Raw genomic sequence first — 19,475 nt, forward strand, 5'->3', positions numbered from 1 at the left:
CCTTCTTGAATGATTCTATATAAACATTTTAATGATATTTATATTCAAATTCATTTTTCGTCACCTTCAAACAAAATTAAAACATGTTCTCTTTTTTCATACCCTTTCTTTTCTCGTATAAATTAAGATTTCTTTTTTCTACCATTAACTGACAAACTGGCCATAAAAGAATTGTAACGAAATGGTTGTCTTGTCCTGCCCTCTATTGCAAGGCAACTTGAGTGCAGCAGCTATTTAGCAGTATGAAATATTTAGCTAAAATGGAGTGTGGACTTAGCCCTTCTTATCCCATCACATGCACCTCTTTTTCACATTGCTAAATGTTACTATCCGTATGAAATTGTCTACCTGTAAACCACAATCTCAACTTCAGCACGTAATATTATAAAAAAAAAAAAAAAAAAAAAAGAGAGAACCAAAGAAAGTGAACATAGATAGAGCCCATGCTTTCATATCAGTAATATGTCCCACTTTGGGCCAAGACAGTATGAAAGTTGCCACCATTTGGGTCGAAAGTCCAAACCAAACCTAAATGGGGCAAATTTTGGAGTCCCATCCCATGGATGGAATTCAAGGCGGAGATCGCCTGTAATTGAACGCTGATAAGTACGTCGTCGTAAAGAGCCTCCTCCTGTGTTGAGCGCATAAGGCTGGCTTTAAGCTGGCTGGGTAAGCGAGCTTGGTTTGATCCTCGAATGGAGTCTGAGTCTCCGCAGCAACCCGACCATAACGCCGGCCCCGTGGAGTCCCCAGAGCCGCTGTCGAAGAATGCCCGGAAGAAGTTGTTGAAGCAGCAAAGGTGGGAGGCAAAGAAGGCGGAGAAGAAGGCGATGATAAAGGAACACAAGAAGAGGGAAGCTGAACGCAAGAAAAGGGAGTGGGAAGAGAAACTTGGGAGCTTAGGGAGCGAAGAGGAGAGGCAGAAGCTCATTGAGTCCAGAAAGGGGTTAAGAAAAGAGAGGATGGAGAAGCGGTGCGAGGAGAAAGAGAGCAAGTTAGAGAGGCTGAATAATGCCAGAGTCAATGGCCACAATATCGTTATTGATCTCGAGTTTTCCCATCTCATGAATCCTGCTCAACTCAACAGCCTCGTTCAACAGGTCCCTATTTCTTACTTATAACTTTCCCCGTGATTTCGTTTCCTTTTATTTTTCTTCAGGGGATAGATTAATGTTGGATTTTGTTTATGTTATAAGTCTTTGCCTGCACTTCACCACTTCAAACTAGAAAATATAGTTTCATCCCCAGTTGTCAAACTTATGGAGTTAGCAAAAGACAAGTCTTGGTGCTTTCTGTTATGTATTCGGCATCTGGAAATCCATTGGCCCTTTCTTTGCTTCTTTATTGATTCATACACGATTCTGTATGTATCATGAGATGCAGGAAATGGAAATCCATGATAGCTAGCCCATGCTTCCAACTCTATCCAGTATCACCTGTTCTCTCTTTTTCATTCCTGTCCTTTCCCTTGGTTAACATAAATCACCTTGTTACTTGGCAAGCTTTGGCTATTCAAGGTAAGCATTCACTTCTTCTCCTCCCCCCCCCCCCCCCCCTCTCTCTCTCTCCCCCACCTTGAGAATGAGAGGGAGAAAACTTGAGCATTCTTTAGAAATTGACCGAGCATGTCGTATCTCATATGAACTCTGATTTGCGTTGACTTTGAGAATGGACTATGAATGACGTATTATTCTGATTTCAATGCACAACCGCGAGCACAATACAAGCGATATTACAGCTCTTGTCAATGGTTAGAGAGGTTGCCAAATGTTCTTCTAAAATGAATTCTATACATCCAAATTATGTTGATGCTTGTTTTCTTATGAAGTTTCTCCGTTTCTCTCTGTTGAGGGAGAAGGGAGCACATTTGGTATGCCAACAACACCCATTGCTGCTTTATCAGAGTCTTTGAACCTCGTGCAGGTTCAAAATGTCATCTCCATTTCCTTTCAAGCGCCTTTACTATTGTGATTAATGCTTTTGCCATGATATACACCTGCTAATTAGAAAGAGAAGAATCCTTCACCTTATGCCGAGGCCAACTAATTCCTTCTCGTTTTTTAAACACAACACTTCCTAAAGGTATTTGCTAGAATCTGACTGTTCCATGTAGTATTGTTCCAGTTCTCCTATTTTGCAGCTCACTTACTTTTCTCCTCAGACCCATTCTCTGTGCTGAATTATGATTAATTCTTTTGCTTATCCTGTAGCCTTAGTTGAGTGCATTTTAAATAAATTAAATTGGACTTATGGAGTGATCTTAAGAGGAAAAAGTGGAACAGAAAAATATTTGGTGTGCTCGAGATTGGCGAATATACATGTATGGCATGGATTTCTTCATAACCTGATTTTATCTGCCAATGCATGTTCCGGACTAGGTTTCAGTTTTTGCTTATCTCTGAACAACTTAACTCAATTAAGAAAGGCTTTGGTCTTTACGCTTTTGGAGCATCTTTTTACTTGCCATAATCCTGCGATGGAATTCCAAGACACTTCTATGGGTTAAGTTTCAATTTCTGGTCAACTGCAGAGGGCTAATAAACTTAATATGAACAAGGTAATAATGGATTTGTCTTTTTGCAGATTATGTACTGTTATGCTGTAAATGGAAGATGTCCATGTCCTGCCCGTCTTTGGTTGACTGGCTGTCAAGGAGAAATGCAGAGCCAACTGCAAAGGCTCCCAGGATATGAGAAGTGGGTAATCGATAAGGAGAGTCGCCCATATGTTGAAGCTTTCCAACATCAGAAGGATAACCTGGTGTACCTCACAGCTGACTCAGAAACCGAACTAGATGACCTCGATCCAAAGAAAGTATATATTATTGGTGGAATGGTAGACCGGAATCGGTGGAAAGGGATAACCTTGAAGAAAGCAAAAGATCAGGGCATTCAGACAGCGAAGCTCCCTATAGGGAATTACCTTAAGATGTCTAGTTCTCAGGTATATCCAATTTGCTTATTTTATTCCAACTGGAATTCATTACTGGACATCAGGAATAACATTTTGCTGGTTAACCTTAAGAAAAATTTCTCATCATGATTTGTATGTTTATTTATTTTAGTATGAGAACATGTTGGACTTACTTTCCGGATGAAGATGCGCATTTTGATGAGAGATTTTGCTGGACCTCCACATTGTTATCCTAACCGTATTAGTTGCCTTCGTATAATAACTACATGGAGTGTGTTGCATCATAGTTGTGTTTCGTTAGAATCGTGCTCAAGAATAGCATGAGCCAGACATACTGTTGTCACCTATGCTACTTTGTATTCCTGGTTTCTTCCACCTCAATGTGTTGCCTTTTTAGGAATCTAAGGAATTCTTAGTGGCTTTAGTTTGTTCACCAGAGATAGCTATCCCTAACAGACTCAGTACCACTATGAGAATGGGGATGTACCACTGTGGGAATGGGGATGTTGGAGAAAGGATTTTGATGCTGCCAGGTAGAGTCTTTTTTGTGTATCTGCATTTTCGCCACATGCAAGTCCACTTATATGTATAGAAGCCTTGGTTTTTAAACAATATGTTGCCTTCTCTGCATTTGGGATTTTGATATTGTTTATGATGACTTGGTAGTATAAATTATAGTACTTTATTCTCGAGAAAGATTCTGTGGTAATGTCGCGAGATATGCTACACAACTTCCCCTTGATTGCTGGATGCTTCTCAGTTAGTAAAGTGTTTTTGTATATCATTGGGTGGAAGAGTTCTGTCTTTTTCAGCTTTGTATTAGTGATATGGGATAATTGACCACTTTTCAGGAGGGTAATGTTTGGGCACTTACTATAAGAAATCACTTTGAAGTTGTCTCAAAATGTAAAATGTTCCATGTGTCTTGTAAAATAATGCTTCTCACTACCTGAGCGCAGGTCCTCACTGTAAATCAGGTGGTAGAGATACTCCTCAAGTACCTAGAAACAGGGGATTGGAAGGCTTCATTCTTCCAGGTGATTCCTCAAAGAAAAAGATGTGGGACTGGGTCAGAAGACAATGAACATGATACAGAAGAGGAGGTTGATGGTGAGGGAGATGAGCTGGAGATGAAAAGGCAGTGCATTGAAACTCAAGGGCCTTAACCATGCGGGAGGTAGTTTTGCATCAGATTCTTCTTTGCTGTTCAAAAATACTTGTATTTATTCAAGGAAGAAAGTTTTGCGGTCAAATGAAGCTTACAGCAGGCAGAATCTCCTTACTGTCTTTTCTCTTTCTTTTTTTTCCCCCCCTGATTTGCTTGAATAGGTTTAAATGTCATGGTTGAGGTGCTCAGTTGAGATAATTAATGGATATCTAAGGCACAAGCAACTTTGCTTGGCTGGCAGATGAAGGATATCAAGTCGATTAACAGATACATAATTCTTTAGTTGAATTCTTTCTTGTTAAGAATTCACTTTTACTTAAAGTTTCTTTTGAAGCTGCAAACTTCTGAACTCTCTCTCATTTGGCTTTCTTTCAGTCTAGTCAATCTATTCGTACCATTTTATTATTTTGGCTGACATGAGCAACTGCAAGAGAAATACTCCAGCGTTATGATCATATTTTTGCAAATGTGTAATGTACGAAGAGTTGGCCCATAGCATGTGATATACTTTAGAGCTTTCAATGAGCCAGTTTTACCAAGGGATAATTCCAGAGGTTTCTGATACTAGCACTCACCTCCCCTATGATTTCTAAAATTGCACTGACCTCCCCTAGGAGGAAATTGGACCTATTACTAATAATAAATTGTACGATTTTACTTTTATACCCTAATTAATTGCAAAACATAATGAAAGAATTTTGGAATAGAAAAATTATTTTTTGTCAACAAATTGAGTGATTAATCAAACTAGATTACCTGTGAGTTTTAGCCATTATTAGCCATTATGGAGTTTCTACTAAAATAAGTATAAAGAGAACTTGTACAAATATATCTACCCAAATCATTTCTATTTCAAAACCTCCTCTAGTTCACCCTGGTACTGCTTCTCAACCTCCTCTAGATTGAGAGAACAAAATTTGAAGAACAGATAGAATATAGTACAATTTTAGTCTTGAAGCCTGAATGCAATTGATCTGGGCAATCATCCTTACACGTGCAATGGCAACCTCTTTGTCTGCTCGACCAGTCCATGTCCGCAACATTCTCCAACACCTTAACTTCTCCATTCAAACGAACATGACTTTGATAGCTCCTCCAAAGTCCAAACAAAAGGGTTCGCTATTGCTCATTTTATGTAAATCCTGACACACATGAATGAATGGGGGGTGGGATATCATAAGACCCGTTCTTTATTCTTCTTTCTTCTTTTTTAATTTTTAGTGCCAAAGATATTAATTTATATTAATGTGAACTGGCTATTCCAAGATAGACATGGAGGAAGCAAACTCTGCTATGGTCATCTTCGATTAATTTACCTAACTGGGAGGGACACATTCGAACGGGGCAAATGATTCATGCAGTAAATTAAACTCGTGTCTTTGTTAGAGCACGGATTCATGCAGCCTACTACTATGTATGCACCACAAATCTAGTAAACGCTGATTTTGTCATTCTTCTTCTGTTAATTAATAATATAACTTGGCAAGCAGCACGAAGGGCAAATGCGGTACAAATTTTTCATCTCACTTCTTAAAATTTTTTTGAATTGTAACTTTTCTGGCGTTGACTAATAAATCTGCAACACAAACCTTAAGTTCAAGGGATGGTAAGTGCTATTGTCTAAATTACAAGGGAGATGAGTGTTAGTAATTGCAAAATTTAGACAAGGGAGATGAGTGTTAGTAATTGCAAAAACCTCAGGGGAGGTTTCTGCAATTAATTATCCCTTTTACCAATATTATTGAGGATTCATGCTTGTTTGAGCTCACAGAAGTTTCGTTAATGTAATGAGCAAATTGATCCGAACCCCGCAATTCGTGGTCGTTTAACGAAACATTTAAACTCGAAAATATCAAGAATTGTTTGCAACATGCATTATATATAATTTTGTGTACACTCGTTAAGATTTTGTGTACTCGAATACACACTAAATACCAATTTATTTATTTAGATTTATCAAGTTTGGAGGAATGGAACTCTGTCTTTCCCAATAAATAAATAAATAAATATGGCCATTTTTCCTTGAAGAAATTTGGACACTTAGGTTAATCATTTCGATCATATAAATTTCTTATATTAAATTTCCAAAGACAAGCCCTAGTTTGACTAATGAACCGAACTGAAACTGCTAAGTATTACTCAAGCAACAGTTTATGCTCGTCTGTTTTCATGGATGATCCGTGTGAATGCAAAAAAGGTGATTAAAATAAACATCCTATTACAAGTTCACTTCCACCCCACCATTTCGAATATTCCATTGAAAAGCGAAGAGGTTAGACGGACCAAATTTTGCCAAAACAACATAACATAACATAACAGTGCCTGCATTGAACTAGATAGATTAATAACACAAAGTAGAACAACAAATTAATGTCAATTGATAGATACCACATACACAACAAGATCCAAAATAATTATGATCACCACCCCATGCAGCCAGCCGCTGATCAATTATTAATTACCTGCATTATTAGTACGTACTACTCCTTGCAGTTGTCAAATGCTTGTTCTTGATGACCACCGTCATTAGCCACCACAGCAGCAGTAGCCTGGGAAGAAGTTGCTTGGCCCCCTCCGGTTGAGGATGGATCTTTGAGAAACCCGTTCATGTGAAATGGAACAGCAGCGGTGGTGAAGAAGCCAGCAGCGACTAAAGGAGGGTGATGAGGCAAGTGAAAATGAGGCGGGGGATAGGTTGCAAAGCCTCCGCCTCCTAATCCGAAGCCAGCAGCTGCAGCTAGATGATCAATATTTGCCCTCTTCCCCACTGCAAGATCATGAGCGGCCCTTAGAGAGCCACGCTCACCGCCGTCGAACTCACGAAAGCGGTGGAGATATAGGGTTAGAGGCTCAATGTAGTCATCGAAGCCAAGCTTACTCATGGCCCAAAGCACGTCCTCAGCAGTGATAGTCTTTCGCTGCTCGCGCTGGCAACGCTCATTGGCTTCTCCGGTGATGAAGCTAATGTACTCCGATACACATTCCTGGATAGTTTCCTTGGCATCATCGGAGATCTTAGCATGTGGGGGAAGGATCTTACGCATGATTCTGATCACGTTAGCTATTGGCATGAACCTGTCTTGCTCCCGGACCGTGCATTCACCGTCCATCATCGTATGATCAGCAGCGGCGGCAGGGGACGAGGACGAGGACGATGGTGGAGTATTATGGCTTGTTTTAGATGGCAGTCCCATGCTTATCTCTGCTGCTCTCGTCATCCCTGGGTATGCATACGCCAATTGACCATATTCTTAATTAATATATTTTTTTTTAAAAAAAAGAACAATAAAAATTTATTTAAAAAAAAAACTTTCAATTAAGGTGTACTAGTAGTAGTAAAGTAAAAGATATATTTGCACTCCAAAAATGATCCTTTGGCGCTCCTTCCTTCCTTCCTTCATGTAATCAAAGGTTGGATTAGAGTGCTAAAGTAATTAGTCTTCAGCTGCAAATTAATAAATATTGCTTGCTACTAAATAATTTCTAAATCATATATACATATATACTACTTCCATAAGTTAGACACTTGTGTTGTGGCCTTATTAAATCATGAACAGCATCATCAATCGTCTCTCTTTTTTTTTTTTTTTTGTCAACAGAGGGTGTTCGGGTCAATCCATAAGGGGCTCGATTAATCCCTCTGCACCTGTGTACCCCGCCCCCCAAGAGCACCCAGGCGATATGTGAAGCCAGACTTGAACCTGTGCCACCACGAGGAATATCCCATGGGTTCACCGGCTGAGCTGACCCCGATGGGCTCCTCAATCGTATCTCTCTCTCTCTCTTTTGTGGTTTCTTTTCCACGCCCCAAAATTAACACCTCAAAATTACCAGTATCATCACGTTAATCTCTAGTTAATGAACACTACGTAGTATGGTTCTACTATATTCTGTGTAGTACTAGTATATACTAATAAGATCATGAATAACCATGCCCATAATTTTCTCCTTTTTATTAATTTTTTTTTCATTTTTTTGAAAAGAAATATTTGTTTGATTTTAGACTCGTTTTGAGTGTGATCGATCAACAGGCACCGGCAGAGAAGTTAATGATAAAAATTAATAAAACCAAGAAAAATGACATCTTAAGTCAAAATTATAACTATAAAGGAAATGAAACTAAAAGAGCACGTGGAATTTGGGCCAAGCAGCATCAACGACAAAAAATTCAGAGGAGAGGAGAGTCTTGGAACATTTGTGACTCCATTTGTATTTTTAACCTTACTCAAAAAAAAGTTAAAAAGTTCTCGGAGGAGGAAACCGTCCAGGTTCCATACAACGACAACGAGGAAGACGACGACGTAACAGGAGCGGTTCCAGTTTCAAGTTGCCGTCATCAATCTTTTGTCTCGTATCTACACATAATCCTCCGTCTATTTAACACAGTCACCACCATTTACTTTACTACTCCAGACAAAGCCGTAAGTAGCCAGAGACTCCCAGAGTTTCAGACTTCCAGTACTCATGGCTAAGCCAGTAGGACCTTTTAACATGACATGAAAGCATTGCATCTAGCTAGTATTTTAAACTAGGAGCGGTTTAATTACTGATGATCAGAAAGCTTAAATTTTGCCAAAAAAAAAAAAAAAACTTACTACTACTCCTCCTCCTAGAAAGACAAGTACTAATATGAATGCTGAAAAAATTGCAGTAGACACAGATTCTTGTCGAATGTAGTTAAATTTAAAAGGCATGCGTGCAGAAAGTACTTGTATATGATGCATATCATCAGTGTTGTGTTGTACGTTAAATTTGAGGTTTAAAGTTTTAATCCTGACTAACAAAGAAACAACATACACCGGGATTGTCCAAGCAGCAGTACTACTACACATCAGGACCGATCATATATATATATACACACACACACATATATATATATATATATATGCAGATGATTAGGGTCAGAGTCTGTCCATAGACGACTAGAGTTCAACCGCTAGGAATCCAGAAGCATTAAAAGTATATTCAATTCCTACTTGCTGTTGTTAGTGAAGATGTCCCCCGGACTGCAGGCCAAATGGAATGCCAGAAAATGGAACCTAACTCAACACTAACAGGGATACAAAATGGAGTCGGGAAGATATTATAAGTCGCGCAGGAGAGTGCATGAGTGACAAGTGTTCGTTTTATTAAGGAGAGATGAATATCAAACACTACTGCATGCATGCCACTTGTGTCCCCTTTGCCCTTTTTGACAAATGAATACATCAGCTCCAATCGCATATTTGCAGCTCTGCAGAGTCATATAGTGTACCCCGGCCGGAACAGAAGTTCCTTTCTTTTCTGTGATCGAGAGACTCTGTAGTTTTTTTTGTTGCTTTTTCTCCTACCTCTCTTTCGTGTGTACTTAATAACATCAATTATAATAATGCGTCTCCAGATTCCCGACTCCATACAGTGGTAGTGTATACATAGAACCGGGGGTTGGAACGCCCGCTGATCTATCATTATACTAAAATGAGCTACATACCCCACACCATTCCATGCTATGAACAGGTTGGGGAAAAGTGAGATGTATTAGTTGAATTGTTAGGAGCCTGTCCTGATTTATTAGTACATGAATTAGCTAGCTAGGGAGCTATGTGTATACGGTTCGACAGGAAGAGCAATTAAAGTGATGCACGGACAAGAGAGTAATCTCAGAGACAGTCGAGGCTGCTATATCTTACTTAAAAAACAGTAGTTGAAGACTAGAACTGTGGAACATATAGATACTATTGCTGTATATGCGGATGCAAATGAACATTGACGGCACCCCATGGGAATGGGATACGGCTAAACTTGCTCTCATGTCCTTTCAATTTCAGAATCAAAGATGCTTCCTTAATCCTTCTTCTTGTTTGTCGGTGTGTAATATATAAGAAAAACCCAAAACCATATCTAAGTATATAGTATATAAAATGAAACAAAAATGTAGAAAAAAAAAAAACGGGGGGATCAAATCATGTGCATGAAGTAATAGTGTGATGTTGCCTAAAGAAAGCCGTGCGTTTAGTTGGCTCAATCTGAGGTGAGGAAAGAAAAAGAAATTGTCAATGCAGCATTTTTATTCAGAATATAAAAATTCGATATCTTTTAGTAGCTAGTTCTTTACCGGAGTTTGGTTGGGGGAACCTGCGGTACCCAGTGAAGCCTCCATTTCCTCCAAGTTCCATCAGATCTCCCAGTACCCTTTTCTGTGTCTTTGTTGTAGGACTTTATTTCACACACACACAAAGAACACAAGAATTTTGATCTGCGGTATGAATACGTGTGTGTGTGTGTGTGTGTATATATATATATATATATGTGGATGGATGGAGAAGTTAGAGGAGTAGCTAGAGTGCTAGTTGGTGGAAGAAGATGGTGATCTGCAGATGGCAAGTGGCTTTTATTTATAATGGTGAGCAAGAGAGGAAAGGGATGCTCCACGTGGCATCGAGGCGTGGTGGACGAGACGTTTGTATTCGCCGGTAGGATTAGCAACAGACAGAGGAGAGGAGGGGCTTCTTCACAGTTGGCCAGCACTGGGTGCATTTGACCGCCAGGAGAAAAGCTTAGCTAAGCAGGCCTGCCTGTGTTAACTGCTTTTGTTTTCATTTTCAGCAGCTTATGCTTATATTTCCAATTCCAATTCAACTTTTCGAGCCTGGGGAGTGGGGATGAAATGGGGCTTCCGCCTTCCTTCACTCGGAGCCAGACACCAGTAGCAGTAAGCATCCAGGTCATCTCATGCTCATGCTCATGCATGCATAGTCCATAGAGAGAGGTCATTTATCGGTCGTCGGGCTGTCAAACCTGCTTTCAGCGCCCATTATCTTGCTCGCTCGTGGTTGATTGGCGATTACAGTTGCCTCATCACATGAGCACTAATGATTCATTTATTAAAGGGCCGGGGTCATTGACCTTTAATTACAAAACCCACTTAGATTTTCACGTTTTGCAAACCCAAATCCACAAAGAGGAGGTTGGAGTTAGTCATTCTTTACTTTTGGTATGAACGTAATCAGTGAATTGCAAAATTTGTCCTTTAAAAATTAATCATGTGATGAGTCCGTGACCTAATAGTTAAAGGATTAAGAGTTGGCCAACTCTATAGTTTGAGAGTTATTCAGATCTTTTGCCCCTGAATTTTATTAATGAATTGCTAAAAATCGTCCAGTACGATTTGATTTATATCGTTGTCTTAATGGCAGATTAACATACACTAGAAATAATAGATGTGCACTTTAATAGATATAATGGATCTGAAATATTTTGAACAGATCTAAAAGTATAAGAAATTGTCAATTTGTCTTCTAACAAGATAAATCGATGCAGCTCCCTTCTATACATGTTGCAATCGCAAATTTTGCTAATCAACGCTTTAAACTCTAATGATGATGATTACATCTGACGGAATAGATTCAATATCCCAATAAAATTTCAGATTTGACAACTAAATCTGAAATAAATTTAGATATAACAACAAAATAAGAAAAAATTAGAAAATTCTCGCTAAAAACCTCTATGAGAAAAAGAAAATTCTCACTAGAAACCTCTAAAAGAAACATAGAACTTTCATTAAGAACATTTAGGAGAGACTTTATTAAAAATAATAATAAAATGAAATTTATAAGTGGTTTTTCTCTCAGAAAGGAACGTATTCTGAGAAGAGAAGAAGAAGTCGAGAGAAGTTGAAAAAGGGAGAAATAAAGAGAACTTTTGTTTGAGAGTTGGATTTGATAGGAATTGGAGAAATCATCGGGAATTTGGAGTAAATGGAATTACAAGAATGAACATAGGTCAAGTGATGATGGTGGTTTGCTGGTGATGGAGCTAGCAATGAGAATGGTGGCATTGTCTTTGTGGCTTTTCAATTATTTCTTTTCACATTTAGTGACACATTTTCTAGGCTGTGAAGTATTTTGGTTTTGGAGTTTTGAAGTAATATTTGGCTTTGATTGAATAGAAATTTTGATCCAATCAGCCGTTGTTCTCTTACACGTGATGGTGCATTTTCATAATCTTCGAAGACACATAAGTACTATTATCTTAATTAGGTGAACTACAACCTCCTCACTGTCTCAAGATTTTTCAAAACTTAGTACCTTTTTATAAAATATTAAATCTTTCTTTCCTCTATTAATTATGTAGTGACAGAAATAATTTCAAAGGAGATTTTTTGTAAGTACCCTTTTTTGGGGGGCTGGGGAGAAGAATTATAATTGTGGTCGGTCCATCTTCTTGTTTGCTTCTCTAAGCTGTTTTTCCTTTTTTTTGTCGCTGCAGTTATAACACATACAGGCGGTAGTTGTTGTTGTTGTTGTTGAAGCCTTTCAGACTTCAGAGTCGATTGGGCAATGTGGGTTGGTTTGTAATTTTTCAAAACATAGAGACCTGTCTGATAATAATTTGAACAGAGCAGTTACCCCAGAAAAGGGCCAGGGGGGGAAGAAAATTAAATAACCGAAGTAGAAAGAAGAGTAAAATGCTATTTTGGTACTCAAATTTTAACATTTGTGCAATTTTCGTACTTAAATTCTGGATGAAAGCAAATTTAGTACCTAGTATTACAATGAGTAAGCACATTTAGTACACCTGACAAATTTTTTCGAGCTTCAACGGAAAAAAATCACATGCTATTATGTGCCCAATAATCAATTTTTAAAAATTTTTAAAAAAAATTGCATACCTAGTGGCCTACTTAAGGACCAATAGAATATAAGTCACTCGTTTAAGAATAAAATAACTTATTCTAAGAAAATACCAAATTGAGCTAATTATAAAAGCTCAGAAATCCCCCTCTTCTCTCTATACCCTCAAAAAAATTTTTTTTTTTTGAGACCCTTATTTCAATCCAGCCTTTATGGATTTAATCACGACGTTGTTCAAAAAAAGTTATGAAATTTAGTTACACATAAATACCTTGAAACAATTTGAAAATCCTTAGATGAAGTATAACCGTAAAAACCTTTTTTACAATTTCGTAGCACATGATTTTTTCGGTACGAATTCGAAAATACGTGTCAAGAGAACCCAATATGCTTAGATATTGTAATGTTGGTGCCAAATTTACTTTCATCTAAAGTTGAGGTACCAGAATTGCTAAAGGGTCAAAGTTTGTGTACCATTTGCATTTTACTTTTCTAGTCTACAAAGTAGAATTGTAGAAAGCAAGCACTGGGGAAGTAGTCGTGAATTGGGTTGCGGAAAAGGTCAGACTTCCACGTCGCCGTCGTCTTGCCGATACCAAACAGACATACAATTCCAAAAACTCCTATTTCCTCATCTTCTTCTTACTTCTTAGCTCTTACATTGGCCGTCCGGTTTCACCATTATAAAAAATTACAAGAAATAAGATAGCGTAATGATAAAATATTATCGAATCAAAAGCTAATTTACTACTCTACTCAACATGATAGCGGCGAGATTATTAATTCCAAAACTATCGTCCTCTTCCTCCTCCTCCTCCTCCTGCTTCATCGTCAAGAACAACCCCACCAGAACAAAATATTATGGTTTATTTTCTAACCATCAAAAACTTGCCTTCTTAAGTTACCCAATCACAAGTAGTAGCGCTCGGGCTCGGACTCGGACTCGGACTAGGATTACTGATCTATCTTCTTGTACATCACTAGGTCATCTCACCCCCGCACTCCTATATCACTCCCTTGTTATATGTTAAAAAAAAAAAACAGAGATAATTTCGGGTCAAAGTTTTGAAGTCCGTTAATCATTGTATGATATCAGGGAAATTCAGCCAAGGTACCACCAGGTTAGGAAGCTACTGCTTGAAGAACAACACCACCAGAATCAGATCGTTATCATCAATGAATACCAGGTCAGCTTTGGAGGTTTCCTCGTCATTGCCGCCGGACAAGCTGGACAGGATTTTAGCTGGGAAAGACGATGACCATGACGGTGTCATTGTCCAACTCACCGATCAGCCCTTGGACCCCTCTCTCTTTACTTCTTTGCTCCATGCATCCCTTTCCCACTGGAAATTGCAGGTCAACTCCCATCCATTGTATTTTTTGTCCTTTTTTGAACTATTATTCTCGAAGCTACGAACCTTTACAATCATCAGATATCTGCTTTTTTTTTTTTTCACTTAAAGAATCACTTTCTAGATGCCATGTTTGGCTGTTTTTTTTTTTTCTTCTTTCCAACCACCCTTCATGCTTATATGTCTTGCCACTACAATCTCAAAGCTTCAATCTTTTGCTTTTTATTTCTCTTGAACCATTTTCTTGGTCGTGGTAATTTCGTCTTTGTAAGTTCCCTGGGCAATTTGTGATGTAGCAAAAGGTTCAAGATTGGATTCAAAATGGGTCAGAGCACATTTTCTGATTGAGAACAAGGCAATTACATAGGTGATACTCTCCTTTGGTCGTGGGGGTTGGTTTAGGCTTATCTTCTTCGTTGATGTACTTGATTACTGGCCTTTTCTGATTAGACACATAATCTTCAAGTACTTCTTCTGCAAGGATGATATCAATACTTGTAACCCAACTTCCCATTGTTCCACTTGGTCTGATCCACTAGTGTTCCCTTTGGTGCTACGGAAATAATCTTTTCATCTTTTCACCTATGCGAGGGGCTATTCCTCTGCTTTTAAGCAACTTCTGTAATTTTTCTACAACTTCTCATTGTACTGTATATTTATTGTTAACAGGTTATCATCTTTGCAGGGTAAGAAGGGTGTTTGGATCAAATTGCCTATTGAGCTTGCTAATCTTGTTGAACCTGCAGTCAAGGTTAGTTTGTTGCCATTGTCAATGTTTTGTATATCTGGTTAGTAGAACAAGCAAGCCTTCATTATGGTGTTATAGATCCAAAATTTCTCAATGATGGAGAGATTTTGTCATTCCCATATCGCTTTTCAGGCAGGATTTTATTTCCACCATGCAGAACCAAAGTATTTGATGCTTGTCCATTGGCTTCCTAGCGCTACAAATACTATCCCAGCAAATGCCTCGCACCGGGTTGGCATCGGTGCATTTGTCATGAATGAGAAGAATGAGGTACATATTTATACATTATTCATGTTCGCTTAATCTAGCAAAGTTATTTTGAGCAAGCTTTTAATATTCTTGTCCCTACTGTGTATAGTTTTCAGTCTCTTGAAGCTAGTTCAGCAAAACTTGATAGTCATAATGGAGTCAATTCATAGCAGCAACTGCTAAAGCCAATTAATTTTATCTAATGTGGTAGGGAGTGCTTGCTTGCTTATGTGAGTTATGCTATTTGGTAGTGCGCAATATCATGCTCTCAAAGTTTTTTCTATCCTGTCATTTTCTCATATCTATTCTCTATTGCATGCACAGGTGCATCTATTACAGTTGTATTGTCCAGGCATTGCATAGTTTCTTTATTTATTTCACAATTTACAGCTGGTATTTAGGATAATCAGCATTGAAGTATTATCTCTACTTCAATAAAACTTCATTTTGTTTGACAAAAAAATAAAATAAAAAATAAAACTTCATTTTGTGCCGAATGCATAATGTATGCCAATGTATCTACACATGCAAGTCACGTACAGGTATAGTTTACTTGTATAAGCACATGCATGAGCAGATGTGCTTTTGCAGGTAAAGAGATGCTACTCAGTTCATTAGTTGTTAGCTTACTCGGTGGGCATTTTCTTGTAGTGATCTTCCAGCTTCCGCTCTGGAATTGTGTTTAGAAGCTTTTGTTTCATGAGCCCTCAGCCCTCATGCCGCAGAAAATAACCCTAGAAACAAACCCAAATTAAGCTGTAATCATGGATCTTAAAATATTTTTCGGCAACATGCATCTTTCCTCCAAAATAGAGAATGTTATAAAGTTCTGAATAAATGCTCAGAGATGGCATTTTTGCCTTGGTTGCTTCTGTTACTCACTGCTAATCTCCAAGAACTAAGCTATGAAAGGCGCATCGTCTTGAGATTTTGGTGTTGCGGGAATATGGGAAATTGAATCTAGCATCACTCTGGTAAAAATGATCATGCTTGTCACTGTCCAAAGTTGTATGTCATTTTCTGATTTTCATTTTTTCCTTTGGGGACTCTATGTCAACTTTTTTCTTCTTTGTTGTCTCTGTGATGGTTTGAAGAAATATTGATTTTTTAGGGGTTTAGGGCTGAGAATTGGGAGAGTGCCTTGCATATCATTTACTGATAATGTTGGTGACTTCTCTAAGTGAAATAATCAGCATGTTTTGTAGGATAACTTTGGAATTTAGTTTTCCGGACCTTGTGCATATTTGATTGCAATATTCAGTTTGCAAATTCTTGTTTAGGTGTTGGTTGTCCAAGAGAAGAGTGGAAGATTTCGTGGAACAGGCATCTGGAAATTCCCTACAGGAGTTGTAGATGAGGTATGTGGAGCTGGTAAGTTTGATGTTGTAATTGTGCAACGTAGAGAGATATTGATAATACTAGCAATGATCATAATCATGAAAATTGAACTCATCAAAAATTTAATACCAACAATGAAAGGTTTACTTTTGGCATTTTCCACGCTCATTAAATCTTCTTATTTACTCAGGGGGAAGATATATGTGCTGCGGCAGTTAGAGAAGTTAAAGAAGAGACAGGTGTAAGTGATTATTGCTGACTTTATTTGATTAAGTAATGCCAACCTTTTCATTGTGCATTTGATTTGATATTGATATTATTTTTGTACTATTTTTTTGTCCTGCTTTAGGTCGATGCAAAGTTTGTGGAGATACTGGCGTTTAGGTATATGTATTTGCAGAGTCCTTTTATCTCCATTTATGCATTGTGAATCCGGTCGTTACATCTACTCTAGCTTGAATCTTATCTCTTTTGCCATGACTACTGAACTCGTCTCAGGTACATTGTTAATTTTGTTTTGGATAAGATGAAGGTTTATATTAAAGCCACTATAAACTGATGGAAGCACCAGTGATATTTTAATGAATGTAGTTTGCATGCTTGGGCCAAATTATACATATTTTGGGTTTGCACTTGACATGTTGCTGCTGTGCCATGTTTAATAAATAGAATTCATTGTTCAGCTCTGCAACCATGCTCATACACCATAGCTAACCACTTAACTTGGGATTTTGTGTCCACTTAATTTTCAGACAGAGCCACAAGTCATTCTTTGACAAGTCAGACTTGTTCTTTGTGTGCATGCTGCAGCCCCTTTCCTTTGAGATTCAACTGCAGGAAAGAGAGATAGAGGCAGCCCAGGTATGCTAGATGAAGTTATTGATAAATAGTGTAGTTATCCTTGCTAGTTTCGGATGTTAAAGGAGAATCAAAGAAAGCTGACAACATTGCGGATCTGGTTGAGTGAGGTTCTTGTGGGAATATCCTGATAGTTAATACGAAATGACAATTTACGTTCCTCAAACTTCCCAGTTCTTTGTAGGCAATTGTTAATTTGCACGTGTCTGAGTGAAAGACCTCGAACTTCTCATATTCTCCCGAGTTATCTCAGCACCGATAAAATGATAATTAATTGTTGTGCTGGATTGCTTTGGTCAACAGTGGATGCCGTTTCAAGAATACGCAGCTCAGCCATTTGTGCAGAAGCACCAGCTTTTCAAGGACATTTCAGATGTATGTTTAGCAAAGAAGGGTGGGCAATATGCTGGATTTACCCCGGTGCCTGCGGAGACATCTCTCTCTGCGAAGAAGACGCATCTGTACTTAAACAAGCAGGGCCTTAATTATGAATGAGTTATGATGATTCCAAGTACATGGTTCAAAATTTTCATTTTTAGGCTTCGTACGATGCCACGATGGCTGTCATTGATTCTATTTCTTTCTTGGGGAAGGTTGGGTCCTGTTCTAGAACAATTTGTTCCATTGGAGAGTGGAAAAATGAAGAACAAATGGCCTCAACTTTCTTTCAGTTCTACATGGTCCTCTGTGCGCAGATTTACGTTACATGTTCTTGTACCTTCCTGTTTTTCGTTTTGGTAATTTTGCTTTAGTTGGCTGAGTAAAAATTTTTTTTTTTTTTTCAATTCATCCCTGCATAAGGTGTATGGGCTTAAGCCAGAAAGGGGAGAAACAACACAGAAATGAAGTAACTCCTCTCCTGATTCTTCCATACTCATTTAGGCCACCGCCATAATAGCTTGATGTTATCAGAACATAATTTCAATGGAGTTTATCTCCAAAAAAAAAAAAAAAAAATGTGACTAAATATCATGACATATCTAAGCAAGCCATAAATACAAACATTGAAATTCTTAAAATTAGGAAGGTAGTTCCCATTTATCGCATAAACTAGTGAATGTTTTTAGAATTCTTAAAATTAAAAAAAGTAGGTCATTATTTTTGGTCTGTATCTATCGTACAAGCCCAATGTTTTTAAAGTAGGATTTTTTGGTTCCGATATTTACTCTGGAAGTTTCCTATAATATAAGAGATTAGCAATACCATGATATATAGTAGTAGTAGTTGCCCTAAAATCTAAGCATGCACCACGTCTCTGTTTTTTTTTTTTCAAAGAATCATGCACATCTCTTTTTCCCCCCTCTCTTAAGTCTTAATTGGCGTTAAGAAGGATATCCTGAACAAAGGCACTCATATTTCCCAACGAAGTAGACAGGCCATTCATATTCGATGTACAATGCTCACTTTTGGTAGTCACACAGGGCAGGAGAGGAGGTTTACAATACATAACCAACCAATTATCTATTTCAAATATATATAATGTTTAAGCTCTTTCCTTCTTATCTTTCTGACCTTGTTCTATATATATATATATATATATATCTGTCCATCATGTTACGTTTTAAGAGCTTAAATTAAGCTCGATAGTTGACTCCTTGGTGGAAAATCTCCAAACCTACGAAGGCTGAGTACCTGAAGCTTTTTGAGCAGTCTTTAGAATAAGATGCTGACTTAGTTGGTCCAACTCCACCCAAATCCGATGTGCTGTGCAAGGAAGCATTTTCTTTCTTCGCTGAAATTAATTGGCGAGAAAGTTAAGACTTTTGACATGGATTTTGATTCTTTGCCAGACTCTTTTTCTCTTTTTTTTTTCTTTTTGGTTGTAGTGAGTAAAAGTTGATGAACTTTTTTTTTCTTTCCTTTTAATCATATTACTTGTTCTACAATACACATCTGTAAGTTGATCAACCTGGGAAGGGAACGTGTACAGAACAAGTAATTAGTAAAGTAAGTAAGAATTGAAAGAACAAATTAATTGTGGATGGGGTGATATGGGATAGTTGGGGGCAGGCTTGACGAATTCACTCAGAGTCGACATGGACGATTGTCAGCCAACGCCATTGGAATTGGAAGCCCTTTTCGTTTTTGGCCTTTAGACTTCGTGCGTAAACGTGGGCTTTTCTTGCCGATAAAACAATACGCAAGTCGATAAGATTAGGCTACCAACCTTACGGTTAACCTTCCATTTCCAACTCCCATCTTCTTCTTCATTTCCCACCATACCCTCTTCATTT

The 19,475-nt window shown here is 38.1% G+C and overlaps 3 protein-coding genes across 6 annotated transcripts; 2 read left to right on the top strand and 1 right to left on the bottom strand.

The window, feature by feature from the left end:
* Positions 1 to 551: 551 nt before the first annotated feature.
* On the top strand, positions 552 to 4,422 carry LOC113783364 (tRNA (guanine(9)-N1)-methyltransferase). 3 transcript variants are annotated; one of them, XM_027329482.1, is made up of 4 exons: positions 552 to 1,100; positions 2,584 to 2,943; positions 3,873 to 4,090; positions 4,243 to 4,422. In XM_027329482.1, the coding sequence occupies exons 1-3, from the start codon at positions 696 to 698 to the stop codon at positions 4,077 to 4,079; spliced, it is 972 nt and encodes a 323-aa protein (XP_027185283.1). In that variant the 5' UTR covers positions 552 to 695; the 3' UTR covers positions 4,080 to 4,090; positions 4,243 to 4,422. The 3 variants fall into 3 exon arrangements, with proteins under 3 accessions (XP_027185283.1, XP_027185281.1, XP_027185282.1); XM_027329481.1 differs by having other exon boundaries at positions 570 to 616; positions 670 to 1,100; positions 3,873 to 4,422; XM_027329480.1 differs by having other exon boundaries at positions 553 to 1,100; positions 3,873 to 4,422.
* Positions 4,423 to 6,561: 2,139 nt separating this feature from the next.
* On the bottom strand, positions 6,562 to 10,236 carry LOC113781946 (nuclear transcription factor Y subunit B-6-like). The gene is made up of 2 exons (XM_027327825.1): positions 10,176 to 10,236; positions 6,562 to 7,301 (listed from the first exon to the last, which is right to left on the bottom strand). Exons 1-2 carry the CDS (start codon positions 10,234 to 10,236, stop codon positions 6,562 to 6,564), a joined length of 801 nt encoding a protein of 266 aa, XP_027183626.1.
* A 3,022-nt stretch (positions 10,237 to 13,258) lies between these two features.
* Positions 13,259 to 17,919, top strand: LOC113781945 (nudix hydrolase 2). Of its 2 annotated transcripts, none has more exons than XM_027327823.1 (9): positions 13,259 to 13,680; positions 13,793 to 14,052; positions 14,734 to 14,799; positions 14,929 to 15,066; positions 16,326 to 16,403; positions 16,574 to 16,624; positions 16,733 to 16,767; positions 17,136 to 17,244; positions 17,545 to 17,919. In XM_027327823.1, the coding sequence occupies exons 1-9, from the start codon at positions 13,458 to 13,460 to the stop codon at positions 17,734 to 17,736; spliced, it is 1,152 nt and encodes a 383-aa protein (XP_027183624.1). In that variant the 5' UTR covers positions 13,259 to 13,457; the 3' UTR covers positions 17,737 to 17,919. The 2 variants fall into 2 exon arrangements, with proteins under 2 accessions (XP_027183624.1, XP_027183625.1); XM_027327824.1 differs by having other exon boundaries at positions 17,140 to 17,244; positions 17,545 to 17,635.
* The last annotated feature ends 1,556 nt before the right edge of the window (positions 17,920 to 19,475 follow it).

This window comes from Coffea eugenioides, chromosome 9, assembly GCF_003713205.1.
Source record: "Coffea eugenioides isolate CCC68of chromosome 9, Ceug_1.0, whole genome shotgun sequence".
Lineage (NCBI taxonomy): Eukaryota > Viridiplantae > Streptophyta > Magnoliopsida > Gentianales > Rubiaceae > Coffea > Coffea eugenioides.